The 19221-nt window shown below is 41.0% G+C and overlaps 1 protein-coding gene and 1 non-coding gene across 6 annotated transcripts in view; both read left to right on the forward strand.

Moving 5' to 3' along the window:
• Positions 1-202: 202 nt before the first annotated feature.
• Positions 203-19221, forward strand: part of ZCCHC17 (zinc finger CCHC-type containing 17) — a 56697-nt gene continuing 37678 nt past the window's right edge. For 2 of the 5 annotated variants that reach the window (XM_069477574.1, XM_069477577.1), the window contains exons 1-2: positions 16532-16579; positions 17796-17853. In XM_069477574.1, the coding sequence (XP_069333675.1) occupies positions 16532-16579; positions 17796-17853 (106 nt within the window). Of the gene's footprint in view, positions 361-10150; positions 10272-16531; positions 16580-17795; positions 17854-19221 lie in introns of those variants that run through there. The other 3 variants (XM_069477573.1, XM_069477575.1, XM_069477576.1) reach the window with 3 other exon arrangements.
• On the forward strand, positions 18712-18875 carry LOC138390936 (U1 spliceosomal RNA). The gene has a single exon (XR_011234604.1). It is a non-coding gene; the product is annotated as a U1 spliceosomal RNA (small nuclear RNA).

Consider the following 19221-nt stretch of genomic DNA (forward strand, 5'->3'; position numbering starts at 1 on the left):
TGGAGAGACCAATCGACTTTCAACATTTCCCTCTGTACCGCCCTCTGGACAGTCTCTTGTTATTGGTCCTCTCTTGCTAGCGCCACGAGAACGCGATTCCGGGATTGGTGGACGGAGCTGGCGTCCCTCCTAGGCGCGCTGGGTCTTGTGGGTGGAATCGCGCTGACTGGGTTTGGCTTTTCGCAGGATGCTGCGGCGGGGAGACCTGGAGCTGACGCCGCGTAAGTGTGAGGAAGAGACGGGGTGGTTGGCTGCATGAATGTGGAGGCGACGCCTTGGTTGTGTAGTCCGAGCCTTCCCTTCTCAGCTGAATGTGCTGATGGCAAGGGGCGGGAAATGGGCCCCGTGTCCCCAGATCGGGTGTGTAGTAGCCTGGGTTTCCTTTCTGGGCAGCAGCACAGCTTTGGGGTCTCTGGCGGCAGGACTCGGCCCCTGCGGCTGCCTGGGGCCCTCGTCGGCTCTCTTCTTCGACAAGCGTTTGATGTATCCAGCCCTGTGCCAGGCTTTCCCAGGGAGAAAGGCCCGTCTCCCAGCCCCTACCAGTGCCCGGATTGGCTGAGGAGGCCGCCTTGTTTGTGTCACTGATTCTGCGGTCTTTTATAAGGACCTACTCTATGCCCCTTAGAGAGACTGTGATGAAGGAAATGTCCGATTCCTTCTCCAGAGCGCAGACTTGTTGAGAAATTTGAGACTCATACACATGAGCCAGATCTTTTCCTCAATCGTCCAACTAATATTTATTGCGCAGAAGGTTGGGGATACATTGTGAACCAAACATGGTCCCTGATCTCAGGGGGGTTGAGTCTGGTGGGGAAAACGTGTTAAACTATGATGTCACTAACAAATGGAGGAGCCCCCTAGGAGAGAGACCTGATGCTATCTACGAGTGCTTGAAATAAGCAAGAAGGTTTTTCTGAGAAAAAGATGCCTGAGCTGATATCTGAAGGAAGAATTCTAACGAATTAGGTGAAGAGATGAAGGCAGAGCGTTCCATAGACAACAGCATGTTCAGAGACTCTGTGCAGTTGGGAGGAAAATGATTAAAATGTCACAAAGAGCCAGTGTGGCTGCTACAAAGAGAATGAGGGGGAGTATGGTACAAGATGAAGCTGGATACAATAGAGGTCAGACCTGACAGGAATCTGTAGCTTTTGCTTTAAAACTGATGGGACACCACTGAGGCCCCCCCCCCCCGCCCTTGGGGTGCAGTAGAGGAGGGGTCTTGATCCCTCCTGAACAGACTAGGGTGGGGAGAGCCCTGGTGGATGCAGACAGACAACCTAGGAGGATATGCGGTAATCAGAGATGTCAACAAGGATATTGATGGAATAGCATATAATCGGACAGATTCTAGGGATATACAGGAAGTAAAATGGATAGCACTTGGTGATGGATTGGATTCAAGGAGTGAAGAGAGAGAAATCAAGGATAACTCCTAGGTTTCTGTCTTCTGTATTGGCTTATCTTTGTGGTTTTGGGGTTTTGGGGGGCTGTGTGCGAGGTCATTTGTGGCATACAAGCAGCAGGTTGAAATATAGCTTTGATGCTCAGAAATAGAAATATAAGTGGAAATTTATATTTCCATTTTTGTTGGAAATATAAATTTGGGGACAGTTTGCATATATATAATTAAGCCATAGGTGTGGGTAAGGTCACCTAAGTCAGAACCTTGAGTAGTTCCAACATTTAATGGGAAGGAACAAGTGGATGAACCTACAGAAGAAACAGAAGAGCTAGGGAATAAGACTGGAGGGATGTCTCAGAAACAAAAGAATAGTCTGTGATAGAAACTCCTGGAATTTAAATAACTGGAGGATTGAAAAGTGTCTGTTCGCTTTATTATCATGGAGCTCATGGTAACCTTAGTGTCAATGATTTTGTTGGTATGATTGGTCCAAAAGCCAGATATGAGGCAAGGATTCAGGAAAGAAAATGGAGGCAGTGAACCTAGACAGTATTTTTCATTTATATATTGTAGAGAGGAAGAGAGGATGTGGTAGTTGATGGGGACGAGGGGTTGTCTTAGGATCCACTTTGAGAATGGAGAAGTTGAATATATGAGAAACTGGGTCATCAATGGTATAAAATATCTGAGAACGTAGGAAGATGGGATTCAAAGTACAGATAGGGAGATCAGCCTGACAAAGATGGACAGTTTCTTCATCAAACAGAAGTGAAGAAGGCTATAGATAAAGGTTGTTTGTCTGTTTGATGTTTGTAAGATGAGTTCCTTTCTCATGACTTTTATTTCTCTGTAAAGTGGGATCGTAGAGTGAGAGTTGAGAATATTGCAGATGTGAAAGTCATTGGAGAATGTGGAGAATGAGTTTACTAGAGAAATGTAGTACTGCTGGACAGAGTTAAGGGCCCATTTGAGGATCAAAATTTTTTTCCAGCACATTAGGCACTTTAGTACATACCCGTCTAGGTGTGGCAAGGACTGTGGCTTTGGCTTTGTAGCTTCAAACACACACTGTGCCCTCTAATGTGTCCTCTTTTACTGAAGAAGCTGGAAAGCTAAGAACCATTTTCTACACTCCCTTGTACTTTAGAGGAGAACTGAATTTGGAACTGAGTTAAAAGTGGAGAGAAGGAGGGTATGAGGCATCCAGTTTTGCTGGCAAATATGGCATTGAGTTTTTCTAGTCAATAGTTTCCTGGTTTGGTGACCAGTGGAAGCCATAACTTTCTTGGATTATGGCAAAGGCAGTGTTATTTTGTGGGTTAGGAGTTGTTCCCGGATGTTCTGCGAAAGTCTGTTACTATAGTGCTTCTAATAATTTTGGAAACCACATAATACCTGGCAATAAATCCCTTTCTGCATAACCTAACTACAGTGGGTTCTGTTGTCTGCAACTATCCCCCACCGGGGTAGAGGTATTGCCAGAGAGGTAAGCTATAATGACAGAGTTAAAGGGAATTTTAGGGTACTATTGGAATGATGGTTTATGGAATCTAAGCTGAATTAGAAAAGTGAAGAAAAAGGGGAGGGCTGATAGACTGGAAGAAAATAGAGGCCAATAGATCAGGGTTCTAATGAGATCAAAGAACTGTATTCTCTGTTAGAAGACTTCCGTTTATCCTAAAAGGCCGACTTAGTTGTCATCTCTTAAACTTTATGGCTTGACACTATAGTGTAATTGGTCACCATTATCCCTACCACACCAGGAAGTCTTTGAGGACAGGGACTATACTGAAAGGAGTATTTTAGTGGCAAGTGTGTGTGTCCCTTGGAATGGCCTAAGTCTTTGTCTTTTTGTAGCTATGTGGTTTTGGTCAAGTTACTTCATTCCTGTAAAACAGGATAATCTACTTTGTAGGAGTAGTTTTGAGGATTGAAAGTAGGTTTATAAAGTACCTAGCTTGGGACCTTACATATATTTACATATGAACACCAATAAATGTTGTACTGAATTGATGAATTAGTTAACAATTTAGATAGAGTGGAATTAAATACTTCAGTATTTTAGTAGAAAGTCATAATTTCTATGTGCCTTACCCTGTGCTAGGCACTGGAGATTTGGGGAGGAAGGGTCTGATGATGTGTAAGACAAGGGCATGCTCACAAGAATTTCACAATCTAGAAAGAGCAGGGGGAAAAAATCCATAAATATGATTTGAATCCCATTTCTATCATTCATAGTTTTGCAATTTTGAGCAAGTTACTTAGCTTCTCTTGTGTCTTCATTTTTCTTTTTCTTTTTGAAACAGAGTCTGGCTCTGCTGCCCGGGCTAGAGTGCCATGGCATCAGCCTAGCTCACAGCAACCTCAAACTCCTGGGCTCAAGCAATCCTTTTGCCTCAGCCTCCCTAGTAGTTGGGACTACAGGCCTGTGCCACCATGCCCAGCTAATTTTTTCTGTATATTTTTAGTTGTCTGGCTAATTTCTTTCTATTTTTAGTAGAGATAGGGTCTCGCTCTTGCTTAGGCTGGTCTCGAACTCCTGACCTCAAGTGATTCTCTGGCCTTGGCTTCCCAGAGTGCTCGGATTACAGGCGTGAGCCACCGAGCCTGCCGTCATTTTATTTTTCTTTCTTTCTTTCTTTTTTTTTTAATCCACTGTCAGAGTAGTGTCTTCATTTTTAAAATGGCAGTGATAATTGCCCATCTTATGGGGTGATCAAGAAGACAAATTAGTTAAGACAAGTAAAGCTCTTAGATTAATACATGGCAAATATGAAGCACTCAAATATTAGCAATTAGTATTATGGGACTTTCAAGGGACCTTAGGGATAATTGACTGAAAGAGTAGTGTGGAATAGTAGAATAAATACTGGTCCTGGGGTCTACTACCATTGTTGCTAACTGTGAGCAGCCTTTGTCAAACCACTTGGCTTCTCTTGGCCTCAGTTTCAGTTAATAAAGAGTAATAGGTTTAATGATCTCCATCATTCTTTTCAGCTTTTACATTTGATGAGTCCATCTTTTGTGTTTTCCCCGGCTTTTTATTATTCTTCCTCTTTCCTGCTTCTGGCCATTTTCTCAATAGGTCCATGACTGGAGTTCAGAAGGAAGAAGCATCTATCTAACATGGTCACTCTAGAAATTTGGTGGGATAGAGGAAGGTTAGGCCACCAGTTTGGCATTTGAAAGTCTCTTATCTGTTGACCTATTTAACATAATATATGGGACCCAGTTCCAGTTCCTCCTTGTATATCCTGTAGACCAGAATGCATTCCTTTTTTTTTTTTTTTTAAGCGACAGGGTCTTGCTTTGTCACCTAGGCTAGCACCTCAGACTTCTGGGTTCAAAAGCAATCCTCCCACCACAGCCTCCTGAGTAGCTAGGACTACAGACATGTACCAGGCTAATTTTTTTTTTTTTTTCATAGAGGTGGGGTCTTGCTATGTTGCCCTCGCTGGCCTTGAACTCCTGGCCTCAAGTGATCTGCCTTAGCCTCCCAAAGTGCTGGATTACAGGCGTGAGTCACTGTGCCTGGCCCCCTCCTTCTTTCTTTACCTGTGCTTAGCACATATTAAGACTCCATTTACTATTCAGAAAAACAGAGTAACTGTAACATACCAGGCACTGGGAACACAAAATCAAATAAGAAATTGTCCTTGGTTTCATGTTTGAATGAATGGATCCAGATCTTGCTCATCCTGGCCTCCTCCGTGAATGATGTCCTTCTGATAGGCCCATATTCACAGACTTAAAAGAATAAGTAAATTTACAAGGATTGAGGTGCACCATTTGGAGTTGCCAATCAATCGTTATTAATTCCTCTAATGTTGGGACGTAGTGTTAGATGTGGACTGAATTCTTTTTAAGGTAGTGTGTATAGTGGTTAAGAATGTAGGCTCTGGAGTCATTATTCTGTCTTTGTTCATAATCCCAGTATTTTTAATTAGCTTACTTTCAGTACTAACACAGATGAAAGATAAATAAAAATTCCTTAACTCCCTTAGAGATTTAGTCAGTTATCCAAATAAACTTAATAACAACAAAAATCTTGACCAGATCAGTAAGGTGACACATCGAATGAAGGTCCAAAGACTATAAAGTATCTTGCCAATTTAATATTGTTCTTTAAACTTCTCATTGCTTGGGGATGGGAGGACAGGTTGTGTGGAGTTTTTCCCCCAATTTTTTTTTTTTTTTTTTGAGACAGAGTCTTCCTCTGTTTCCCTGGCCAGAGTGCAATGGCATCATCGTAGCTCACTGCAACCTCAGACTCCTGGACTCAAGGGATCTTCCTGCCTCAGTCTCCCAAGTAGCTGGGACTACAGGCGCACACCACCATGCCTGGCTAATTTTTCTATTTTTTATAGAGAGGGGGTCTCACTCTTGTTTAGGCCGGTCTCAAAGTCGTGAGCTCAAGGAGTCCTCCAGCCTTGGCCTCCCAGAGTGCTGGGATTACAGGCCTGAGCCACCATGCCTGGCCAATGTGCACACTTTTTAAAAACTTTGAAACAATCACAACATTATGGAGGTACAAATAACTTTTTTTTCTCAATTATTTGAGTTAAACTACTGACCTGATACTCCTTGTTTTTCTACAAACAAGGACATTCTCATACATAACCACAATAATTATAAAATTAATATTGCATTACTTTTCTAATCCTCAGGCACCACCTCTCCATTCTTGAGCTCTGAGTCCCCATTTTGGGCTGCTCCAGTGTGTGGATTTCTTTATCATCCTACTCTTCCCCACACTCTTTGCAGATTCTCCCCTTGCCCAGCATAGGCTCTGACTTCACTCTGGCCCACCACTTCCGCTACTGTGCCTCCCACTTCCACCCCACTTTCCTTGCTCTGCCCCTCATTTTGGGAAGAGAGTGACTAGTAATTGCCCTCTTATTGCTTCCCTACATAACACAATTGTTTAAAACATTCAAGTGAAATGAAGCCCTTGAGTTCTGCTTTCAGGACGATTGCAAGGCAACTCCAAATGGTATACCTAAATCCTTGTCAATTTACTTGTTCTTTTAAGTCTATGAATGTGGTGCTAACTGGACAATATCTATCTCAATGTTTTATAAACTTTTTAAAAGTAGCAGAACTCCTTTTTTTCCCCAAATGAAATCTTACACAGAAACTTAATATGTAAACTGGATCAAAACAGAAAACAGTTATAGTAGATATCTCTCCGGTAATTCCCACCCATCTCTCCTCTTGCCACCATGGCCTACCCCAAGGCTGGGAGGGTCAGTGGGAATCAGCACTAACGGAACTCTGCCTAATTACTGAGCAGAGGATCCTACCTGCCCAACTGCTCTGAGTTGGACTTCCCCCAACTGTAGTTTCTTTGGGGTTCTGCTCCCTCCACTTTTGGTATGGAGGCTCTCCTCTGGTTAGCTGGCCTAGAGCCAGCCTCTTTGGTTTTCTTGAACCTTAAGGTGACCTAGACGTTTCAGAGTAGACATTTAAAAAATAAACTTGAGTTAACTGAGGAGCCTCTGATAACCACCATAGAATCCTAGGTTTCTACAGAACATAATTTGAAAAAAGATTTAAATCCCATGTTTTAAAACGGCAACCATCTACTTTCCTGACATTTAAAACCTGTTACAATAGTCTCCCATTGTTTTGAGGGGATATGTTCTAAGACCCAAGTGAATCCCTGAAACTGTGGATGATAGTGAACCCGATTGCTGTCAGTTGAAACATGTTTGTGTTCATATCTTCCACCCACAAATTTAATGCTATTTCCATCTTAACTAAGCACCTAGCATGCAGTGAGGCTGTAACTTCTGCAGTTTGAGACGCAATAGTAAAACTAGCATGAATTTCTTTTTCCTTCATAATTTCACACATAGTAGATTTGTTTTTACAGTAGATCTTAGCAACCCCAGCATACGATTTGTTTTCTTTCCTCCAGTTGAGAACTTTCACTTGTTCACTTAAAGGAAGCACTTTACACCTTCTCTTTGACATATCTGAAGGGCCAGCATGACTACTGCGCTTTGGGGTTATTATTAAGTAAAATAAGGGTTACTTGAAACCAAGCACTGCAATACTATGACAGTCAATCTGATAACCGAGAGGGCTACTAAGTGACTAATGGGTGGGTAGCATATACAGCATGGATATGCTGGATAAGGGAATGATTCATGTCCCTAGGTAGGACAGGGTGGGATGGCACAAGATTTCATTATGCTACTCGGAACAGTGTGTATTTTTTAATTTAAGAATTATTTATTTCTGGAATTTTTCTTTCTTTCTTTTTCTTTTCTTTCTTTCTTTTTTTTTTTTTTTTTTTTTTTTTTTGAGACATGATCTTACTCTGTTGCCCAGGCTGGAGTGCAGTGGCACAATCATAGCTCACTGCAACCTCCAACTCCTGGGCTCACGCAATCCTTCCACCTCAGCCTCTTGAGTAGCTGGGACTACAGGTGTGTACCACCACACTGGGCTAATTTTTGAAGTTTTGGTAGACACGGGGTCTCACTGTGTTGTTCAGGCTGGTCTCAAACTCCTGGCCTTGAGTGATCCTCCCACCTTAACCTCCTGAAGTGCTGAGATTTCAGGCATGAGCCACCATGCTTGGCCTGTAATTTTCTGTTTAATGTTTTCGGACCACAGTGGACTGTGGGTAACTGAAACCCTGGAAAGTGAAACCGTGGATAAGGGGGACTACTGTACTGTTATATTTCAGGTTTTCCCTCAAAACTGCATGCCAGTTTCCTTCTTGAAGAATTGCATAGGGCTTCTCAGGTTACTGTTATACAGAAGGAGTAAACAGGGAGCTTTAAACATAGATTTTATATGCTTTTCACAGCAGAAGTCTGTAAGGAGCAATGTAAGTTCATTTCTGCTTTTATTGCTCTTTCCATGATCTTAGTGTGGAGAGGAACAGACGATAGACTAAGATGTTTGAGCCCAATTCACATGCCCTAGCTGCTGGTGCCTCTGTGGATTCTGTACCTCACTAATGTTCTAGGTATTGGAGGAATAATAAAGGTCTCTTGATAGAACCGTTGACCTCAGAGTAATAACTCCTGTTCTAGCATGGGAGGTGAGGGATGCTGGGCAGAGGAAGGGAAGGGCTGGAGATGAGACTGCATAGCTGGGGAGTGGCAGAAGCAGATTCAGCCAGGCTGTAAAACTTGGAATTACCCTGTGTATGAGCCATTTCTCAAGAACTGACAAATCTGCCTCTATTCTCTCTATGTACTTTCAGTAAGGTAATAAAAAGACACCTCTGGCTGACCTAAGGAGAAAAGGGCAAGTTTATCATCAGGATAGAAGATTTTCTTATGGAACTTGAAGAAAGAAATGTTCCTGGGTCATAGGATGATACTAGAACAAGGGTTTGGAAGTCTGACAGGATTTTCTTTCATTTCTGTTTCAAGCGAGACTGTCTACTTAATGGATGGTCATTGTAAATCAGGAAGACTCGCCAACAGTAGGACACGAAACCATCGTCTGAAAGTGAGAGGGAGCAGTGGGGATTCAGGAGAGAAGAAAGTATTTGCCTATGAAAACCCAAGAAAAGTAGCTTCAGGTCTTATTGGTGCCAAGTGTAATTGGGAGGAAAAAGAGAACTGAGAATATACCATTAGGTTTATCTTTATCTGGCAGTGATTTACCGGCAGAGTAAAGAGATATGGTTAGGAGCCACTAGATAGATTGCTAGCTTCCTCTCTGTTTAAAATCAGGAGCTGAGCAAGGGTATCTGTCAGGTCCCTTACAACTTCAGAGCTCTAAGTTTTGCTTCTTAGGCAGCGTCAGCATCACCTGGTTGAAAATGCACAATCTTGGGTAACACCTCAGATAATTGAATTGCAATCTGCATTTTTAACATAATTCATAAATAGTTAAATGAATTTTGTACATCCAACAATGGATTATTATACAGCCATTAAAAAGTATGTGTATATGATTTAGCTATAATATATTAAGAAAATGATGATTAATGATTTCATGATTCCATTAAAAACACTTCTATGTATTAAAAAGTCTGAAAGAATATAAACTAAATTGAATTATGAATGACTATATTTTCTTCATTATTAATGTATTTGGACTTTAAAAATGTGTGTTTTAATTTTATCGGGGAAAAAAGCAAGCTCTCCTTTTTTTTTTTTTTTTTTTGGAGATAGAGCCTTACTCTGTTGCCCTGAGTAGAGTGCTACTGCCTAGCATAGTGATTAAGAGCATGGACTCGGGTCAGCTAGGATTTGACTACCGTTTGCAGGCTTTTTGACATAGGCTTAGTAATTTGACTTCTGGTCTTTCTTCTATATAATATAATAATAAAAACTACATCTTGAGAATTTTGAGAATTAAATGGGACATTGCATGTTCAGTGCTTAGCACAGTGCCTGGACATAGTAAGTGCTTGATAAATATTAGCCCTTATTACTACTATTCCATTTTTTTGAGATCCATTTACACATACTCCTCCTTCAACTCCCCCAAAATTCTTCCTCAGGCAAAACAATAACAACAGTAGCAATAAAAAAATTAAACAACAAAACCAGTAGTTTGATAGCCTTGGGTAAGTAACAAATTGTAAAGAAGTAAGATCAATTGTTTCCAAAACTCCCCACAATTAAAATAGACAAAAGAAGTTTGGATAAAAGTACACGGTGTTAAATCTAATGCTATTACTCTGTAGAGACTAGCTGTGGACTGTCTGTGCATTCATTTCTTCTTTAATGCAGATATCTCTCTCATCGTTGTCTAATTTCTTTGTGACAGGACGCTTGAATTAGTTTTAGTAGAAGAGAAATGGAGGAGCCATAGAACATTAAGGATGAATTCAGGAAGGCCTGAGACCATGGAAAACTTGCCTGCTCTCTACACTATTTTCCAAGGAGAGGTATATTCTTTTGTGCTTTGAAAACCATTTATGTTAATGATAGATTGAGAGTGAAAAGCAACTGGATTTGATGCCCCTGTCCACTTGAGACTATCTTGAGCATTATAGTTTAAATGGGAATGGCCAGTGGAGCATGTGGCTACCATATACATCTCTGCTAAGCTCCAACATCTAACTGCATACTAGACAACTTGACACACCTGCATCCTTGGATACCTCACAGCATCTCTAGTTTATGTTCTAAACTGAGATGTTCATTTTTTCACTGCTGTGGTTTGTATATGTACTCCAAAAAGCACATGTTGGAAACTTAATTCCCAATGCAATATGGTTGGGAGGTGGGGCCACCCTCATGAATGGATTAGTGCCAATTATAAAAGGGCTTGAGGTTGCAAGTTTTATCTCTTGCTCTCCCCTTGCCCTCTTGCCTTCTGTCATGGGATCATGCAGCAAAAATGTTCTTGCCAGATGCTGGCACTTCGATCTTGGACTTCCCAGTCTCCAGAACCATGAGACTAATAAATTTTCTTTTCTTTATAAATTATCTAGTCTCTGGTGTTATGTTATAGAAACACAAACAGACAAAGGCACCCAACAATTCTATTCTTCTAGTCTTTTCCATCTCAGAAAATAGAACCATTATCTGCTCAGGAATTCAAGCTAGACTCCTGGGTATCATCCTTGATTTCTCTTCTTCATCTGATCTTGATTTTCCCTTAGGAAAATTAGGATTCCACAAATCCTAATTCTATCTCTGGCCTATGTACTTCTTTATCCCCTGGGGACCCCATTAGTTCAAGCTCTCCATCTCTTGCCTGGCCCTTACTGAGATCTCTACTTCTATGATAACCCTTCTCTAATCTGTTCTTCACATTGAAGCCAGAATAACGTTTTAAAAACAGATTGGTTCGGAACCATTTTATGGCACATAAAAAAAAAAAACCCAAACCGCAGATTGGACATGCTGCTTTCTCACAGCTCTTCAGAGGCCTCTCATTATAATTGAATACAAACTCATTTTCATGGCCCTTCCATGACTTGGCCTCTGCTTGATAATGTTGTTTTATTCTGCCCAACTCATAGTCCAGCCACACTGGCCTCCTTATAGCTCTGAACCTTCTAAGCTCTTACTTTCTCTTCTGGACTTTTGTACATGCAGTTTGTGTTAGTCTCATTAGTCTGTTTGTGCTGCTATAACAAAATACCTGAGACTGGGTAATTTATAAAGAACAGAAATTTATTTCTCACAGTTCTGGAAGGCTGAGAAGTCCAAGACCAAGGTGCCACCAGATTAGTGTCTGGTAAGGGTTGCTCTCTGCTTGCTGCGTCTTACAGAGGGAACAAATGCTGTGTCCTCACATGACAGAATGGACAGAAGGAGCAAACTCAAACCCTTTTTGTAAGGCACTAATTCATTCATGAGGGCAGAGCCCTCATGACCTAATCATCTCCTGAAGGCTCCGCCTCTTAATATCATTGCGTTAGGGGATTAAGATGTGGGGCCTTGGAGGATGTGATTAAATTACAGGGGCTCTGCCCTTGTGAGTACGATGCTCTTATAAAAGAGGCTTTAGAGAGCTGCCTGGCTCCTCTGTTCCTTCTGCCATGTGAAGACATAGCAACAAGGCACCATCTGAAAGCAGAGAGTGAACCCTTATCAGACACCAGTCTTCTGGTGCTTTGGTCTTGAACTGCCCAGCCTCCAGAACTGTGGGAAATAAATTTCTATTATTATAAATTATCTAGTCTATGGGGAAAGGGGAAAAGTGCTCTGCCTGTGGTGTCTAATCCGTGTTGTTTTGTTATAGCAGCAGGAATGGACTAAGACACTGTTCCTTCTATCCACTTTCCCACCATCTTCCTTTCACCCTTTAGGTCTCAGCCCTAATGTTGTCTCCTCAGAGATTTTTTTACCCATCGTGAATAAATGGGTTCATCCTGTATTGGATTATGTACTTGCTTAATGTCTGTCTTTTTCATCAGATACAAAGCTCCATGAGGGCAGAACTTTGTCTGTTTTGTTGTGTATCTTTTTTTTTTTTTTTTTGAGACAGAGTCTTGCTCTTTTGCCTAGGCTAGTGTGTGGTGGCATCATTATAGCTCATTGCAACCTCAAACTCCTGGGCTCAAGCGATCCTCCTGCCTCAGCCTCCTGAGTAGCTAGGACTATAGGAGTGTGCCACCACGCCCATCTAATTTTTTTTGTTTTTTGTAGAGAAGGGGTCTTGCTATGTTGCTCAGGCTGGTCTCTAACTCCTGGCCTCAAGCAGTCCTCCCACCGTGGCCTCCCCAAAAGCTAGGATTACAGGTGTAAAGCACTATATCCAGCCTATTGTTGTATATCTCAATCTTAGGTGGGTAGGTAGAAAATAGTAGATGCTTGATACAGTCTTGATGACTGAATGAATGATCAACCTTTGGAGGAAAAGGCATTCTATTTATTTAGAGAGCAAAGACTTTGGAACCAGACAGAATCTGTATTCTGTCCCAGCTCCTTTACTTACTGTGTGTTCTTTGAGACTGTCACTTAATCTCTTTGAGTCTGTTTTCTCATTAAATGGAGATAATAACTACTTCCACAGGATTACAGTGATGGTTAAATAAGCCATCAACTATAAAAACACAATACCTGAGACATAGGAATTCCTCAACATTTTCTCCCTCCTCGTGAAGTGAAAATAAAGCCAAAAATTGTATTCAATGTCTTATGAGTGCCTATAGTATTTGAACAATATCATTCATACTTGGCATTCATACTTTATGTTTGATAAAAGTTTTACCTCCTAATAATGTGAGGTCTTTGAGGGTAGACTTTGTGACTGTCAGTTGGTTATAGATAATTGTGGCTTTTGGCTTCTGTTAAGTTGATCCCAACTTGTAACAGCCAAGATACAAAGAATAATAACATTTTTTTTTTTTTGAGACAGAGTCTCACTCTGTTGCCGGGGCTAGAGTGAGTGCCGTGGCGTTAGCCTAGCTCACAGCAACCTCAAACTCCTGGGCTTAAGCGATCCTACTGCCTCAGCCTCCCGAGTAGCTGGGACTACAGGCATGCGCCACCATGCCCGGCTAATTTTTTGTATATATATATTTTAGTTGTCCATATAATGTCGTTCTATTTTTAGTAGAGACGGGGTCTCGCTCTTGCTCAGGCTGGTCTCGAACTCCTGACCTCGAGCGATCCACCCGCCTCGGCCTCCCAGAGTGCTAGGATTACAGGCGTGAGCCACCGCGCCCGGCCAATAATAACATTTTGACAAATAGCAAACAGCTCTGCTCTTCAGATCCTCTGTCATTTTTCTTTATGGCCCATGCTATGTCCAAAGTTTAGTAAGGTACCAGAAAAAGGAAGTGGTAACACTAGAGGTGAAAATGATTTTTCTGATCACGAAGCACTCATTTGTCAGGTGCCGCACAAAAGAAAGGGGAAGAGTGCTCTGTCCTCCACAGACTGACTCAGATTTCTAGTAAAGTAGCTCCTGACTTACAAGTTTTTCTCATGAGATGGGGCTTGAATTAGTGTAGGTTCTGTATGTTACTATCAAGAAAGGATGGTCTGTGGAAATGTTCAGAAAGAACTTTATAGTTCTAACTTACTATTTCAAGAGCACATTTTACAATAGCATGGTTTAGAAGTGACTTGGAATTAGGGAAAGAGAAATTTTATAAATTGAAAAGAAGAAACTATTTTCAGAATATTCATCCAATGACCATTTAATGAGTGCCTAATATTTACAAAGAAGACAAGTTACATTAAAATTCAAAAAATTTTTTAGCTTAATGTCTGTTAGTACTTCCATACATTCTGTGTTATTGAGTCGCTCTGAAAAAAATCATTAACCCCATTTAATGGATAAGGAAACTCTTCTCAGAAGTTTAGTAATCACCCAATGATTAGTAAATGACAAAGTTATTTCACAGTATCTGATATGGTATCTTGCACATAGTAGGTGCTTAGTAAATATTGGAATAAAATTGACCCCGGACCTCATAAGACTGGTTGTCCTTGAAGAAACTAGTGGTGCAGCCCATATCCTAGCAGTTCTTCTTAGTAGGCTCGGTAGGGATTTGGAACCAAGTGATTACATACTGAGAAGCCAATATGCATCCTTCCCTTATCCTCTGACAGGCATCTGGGTTCCAGAGTCCATTAAACACGGTAGGGGGTACAAGCATAGCAATGGGAGTTAGGACTTGGCTCAGGCTTGCCATTGCCAAAGAAATGCTGAAGGGAGATTGATGCTGGCAAGGTGGAAATAACATTGGACTGCAAGTCAGAAAATGTCTGTGCTATACATGGCTGTGCTACTTTCTAACTTTGTGACTTTGCACAAGTAACTTATGTCTGTGAGCCTCAAATTCCTCATTTACATTATGGGGATAATGAATTTCAAGGCCAGTGCCACTTCTAATATGAAGTGAGAAATTCATTTTACCCGAGCCCTAAATTCAGTTGAGATAATTATTGAATTTTTTCCCCTGAGGTGTTTGACTAATTGTTCTTGGGACACCAGGCAGATTGTGGGATCACCTACAGCAGGTGCCATCCTGTTAATTTCAACTCTGACTGCACCCTAGGAGACACAGTGATGGAAAACACCTGGTGCTGGGATTGGAGAGAATGCCTTTTCCTAACTGAACAGTTGAGTGCATCCATTCTGGAGCACATTAACCTTGCCTATTGGGAGAGGCCAAATTAAGGTCTGTTATATTACCTGTAAAGATTGTAACATGACACTGGAGCTTTGGGGTTGAAAAGTGAGATTGTCTTAATTACAGCGGCCGGGTGATTTGAGCTCCAACTTCTAGATGCTACTTTTAAGTTTGCTAGATAGTTATGCTGTTTAATGTTGTTACACAACATGAGAATTTTCAGCCCTCCTTCTAGAACCCTGATGCAAAAGCCAATCAGAGAGCCTTCAGTTGGTCCAGAAAGATGGAATTTGCTTTGATTTTAATTAAAAATGGAAAAACTTATCTTTTATTTGGGCCTCTTTTACACAGAACAAACTGATTGGTGAACTTAGGTAAGCACTTTGTGTCTCTGGTCTTCATTTTCCTCATTTGAAAAATGACAGGATTGGACCAGCTAATCTTTAAAGTCTTTCCTCTGGTTCCACCTTGCCTTGATTTTAAGTATCTGTGTGATTGTGCTGTTTCTTTGGGACTCTCAGCATAGCATGTTCATCAGTGTGAAACAGGAATATAGAACTTTTGGTTTGTGATGTATTCTTCATGCTGTCTTGGAGAGTTAGTTCAAGTGCTCTGTCCCAATATCCCCATTAAAAAATCAGGAAAATGAAAGTTTTTCTCTATTTCCATCCTAATATTGAAGCAAGTGATGATAATATTTGGTGAAGTAGGAGGCACTGGAGTAGGAGTCAAGGGACTCAGGTTCTGTCTAAGTTAGTTGTGTGCCTTCTTACCAGTCACTAATCTTTTTGTACTTCATTATCTTGGACTGCAAATCATTAAAAACTTGTACCTTGTTGAATGTACAGTATGTGTCAGATGCCAGTGCCAGGTGCTTTATGTACATCATTTGTTGTCAGCAGCAGCACAGTGAGAACAAATGGGAACTTAGGCCTTGAAAGGCAAGTTGTGTTCAAGATCCCACAGGTAGGACATAGCATAGCTGGGATTAGAAGATACATCTTTCACTCTAAAGCCTGTGCTCTTTCAACACTTACTATGCTATTCTCTTTTTTTTTCTTTTTTAAGTTTTCTTAGGGACAGGATCTTGCTGTGTTGCCAAGGCTTTGTTGGAACTCCTAGGCTCAAGTGATTCTCCTGCTTCAGATTCCTGAGTAGCTGGGGCTGCTGTGCCCTGCTATACCTATACACTGTTTTGCCTCATCTGCAACATAGGGACCTACGTTATGTACTTCCTAGGATTGTTGCCAGGAGCAGATAGGATATCAGATATTGCATTGCTTTTGGCCATTAGAGTTTTATAATTAAAGAGAACCCATGAGCAGCTCTAGTGTAGTTAAGACACTCTGGGTTCAAATCCCAGATCTGCTACTTACTAGCTTTGGACCTTGGGTAAGTTACTTAATCTCTTCATGCATTATTTTGTCATGTGTTGAATGGGGATAATAATACCAACTTCATACAGTGACATGAGGATTATGCAAAGCATTTTGAATAGTTTTGCATGTAGTGATTATTCAATATATATTAGTGAATAGCAATGCAGTAGGGATTGTCTTAGTCCTCTTGTTTTAGTTGTGGTAAAGCTGCAACAGTGATTGCCCAAGATGAAGCAACTAATTAAAGGCACTGAAAAGAATAATGTATATATATATGTAAGATTGTATTGAATATTTTACAAATAATAATGAATTTAATGATAAATTCAGTCTATAGTGACAATATTACCCCCAGTCTGCAGATGGCGAGTAGGGTGGGCTGAAGGAGAGAGGTAAAGCCTGAGTTAAGTATTTATTTGGCAAGGGCTCTGGGCCTTTCACCCCTGACATTTAGTAGTTGCCTGTTACATAGACCCAATATCTGTGCTGTGCAGACCCAACACCTGGCTGTGCTGCTAGGCTGTACTAGATCCATCAAGCCTCTAATTTATCTATATTAGACCAATTCTGTAAAAGACTTGGGGACAACTCTTTTTCTATCTGTTCAGGTTCTATCAGATGTCTGTGTATTGGCTTTTTATATAATTATCTTGATAAAACCCAAGACTCAGATTTGGAGTGAAATATAGTATGCTGTATGGTCTGGTTTGATTTGAAGCTTATGATTAAGGGATGTCCTACATGATGAATCTCAAATTATTAATGTTCTCTGTATTGGAATTGGAGGCCTCAGTCCCAGCTAATATAAAGTGTAACTTTTTACCTGGTTTTCTGCTGTTTGTTCCTTTTGTTCATGAATCTCCTTTGGTGATTTCAGTAGTTGTAGGATTTGGACATTCTTTGGTACCATCATACCAAATAACAACATTCCAAATCTCACTAGTGTTGGCCGGGCATGGTGGCTCATGCCTGTAATCCTAGCACTCTGGGAGGCCGAGGTGGGAGGATTGCTTGAGCTCAGGAGTTCAAGACCAGCCTCAGCAAGAGCGAGACTTCGTCTCTACTAAAAATAGAAAGAAATTAGCCAGACAACTGAAAATAGAAAAAAAAAATTCAGCCGTGCGTGGTGGTGCAGGCCTATAGTCCCAGCTATTCAGGAGGCTGAGGCAGGAGGATTGCTTGAGCCCAGGAGTTTGAGGTTGCTGTGAGCTAGACTGACGCCATGGCACTCTAGCCCAGGCAACAGAGCGAGACTCTGTCTCAAAAAAAAAACAAAAAAACTTACCAGTGTTATTAATGTTTGTACACATATCTGTCAGTCTAAATTTCAAAAAGAACAGACAGAATATTTGACAGCACATCATTTTTAGGCAGCTTTGTAGCAGACAGAGGCAGTTGGTACCGAGTAGTAATTCAGGGAGACTAGGGTCAGTGCTATGGAAGAAAGATTCTCATTTGTGTGACGTTGATTTTTTTTTTTTTGTCTTTATAGGTTGCTATGGTGACAGATTATGGAGCATTTATCAAAATCCCAGGCTGTCGGAAGCAAGGTGGGACCCTATAACTTGAAATTTAGCCCTTCCATTTCAACTCTCTGCTGTCACCCTCACCATATCCTAATTATAGGCTGTACAATTTTCAGACAGAAATTTTTTGTTTTTTGTGTCTAGATATGAATATAGACAAGTAATGACAGTTCATTTTTAGCTGGCAGGTCTTATCAGAAGAATGGCATTTTATGACTTAGAGGAGGGCTAGGGTATAGCTAACTGGGTTCATTTCTGGAACCAGCTCTTTCCTAGGCTTCACCTATGACCCTAGGCAAGTCACTTGACCTCTGTGGACACAGGATTTTGGGGAGGACAAGCTACTTCTCTTTGAGGCTGACATTGTAAGTTTTCTATTGTAAGGTACATGGAATGGAAATAGTATTGTAAATAATACATATATATTATATATAGTATTTTAAATTTTCTTTGTAAATAGACATTTGTTGAGCATTTTTGAAGAATCCCTTTTATGTCTATAATATTATTTATTTCTCAAAACAATTGTGTTATGTAGAAAGGTAGGTTCCACACGCTGGTGGCCTGCCCAGAGTGATTTAGCTAGGTATTGGCACAGCTGGGACTAGAACCCAAGCCTTCTGAATCCTAGCCCAGGGAGCTTTCTACTATATCACACTTCTGGTGGATCCTAACTAACCTGCTAACTTCTTACATTAAAATAAGTTAAAGATTTATTAAAGATGTTAACATTTGAAAAAACAAAAAAGGAGGTACAGTGGCTCACACCCATAATCCCAGCTCTTTGGAGGCTGAGGCAGGAGGACTGCTTGAGGCCAAGAGTTTGAGACCAGCCTGAGCAACATAGCGAGACCCCGTCTCTACAAAAAATAGAAAAAAATTATACTTCCCTGGCAGGGGAAATACCATGATCACGAAGGTGGTTTTCCAACGATAAGGCTTATCCATTGCACTCTGGATATACTGACCCTTGCGATTTCCCCAAATGTGGGAAACTTGACTGCATAATTTGTGGTAGTGGAGGACTGCATTTGTGCTCTCCCTTGATAAAAAAGAAGAAAATAGAAAAATTAGCTGGGTGTGGTGGCATGCATCTGTAGTTCCAGCTACTCAGGAGGCTGAGGCAGGAGGATTGCTTGAGCCCAGGAGTTTGAGGTTGCTGTGAGCTATGATGACACTACTGTACTCTAGTCTGGCTGACAGAGTGAGACCCTGTCTCAGAAAAAGAAAAAAAAGTAGTATAAGAATACTAGAAGAAAATATAGAAGAACATTTCACTACATAAAAGTAAGAAACTTAATTGCAAAAATCCTCATAAGCAAAGTTAAGTTGGGAAAAAGAATTTGCAGTACATATGATAAAGAGGAAAAAGGGGCCAAGGATATGAAAAAA

Source organism: Eulemur rufifrons, chromosome 8 (genome assembly GCF_041146395.1).
Source record: "Eulemur rufifrons isolate Redbay chromosome 8, OSU_ERuf_1, whole genome shotgun sequence".
Lineage (NCBI taxonomy): Eukaryota > Metazoa > Chordata > Mammalia > Primates > Lemuridae > Eulemur > Eulemur rufifrons.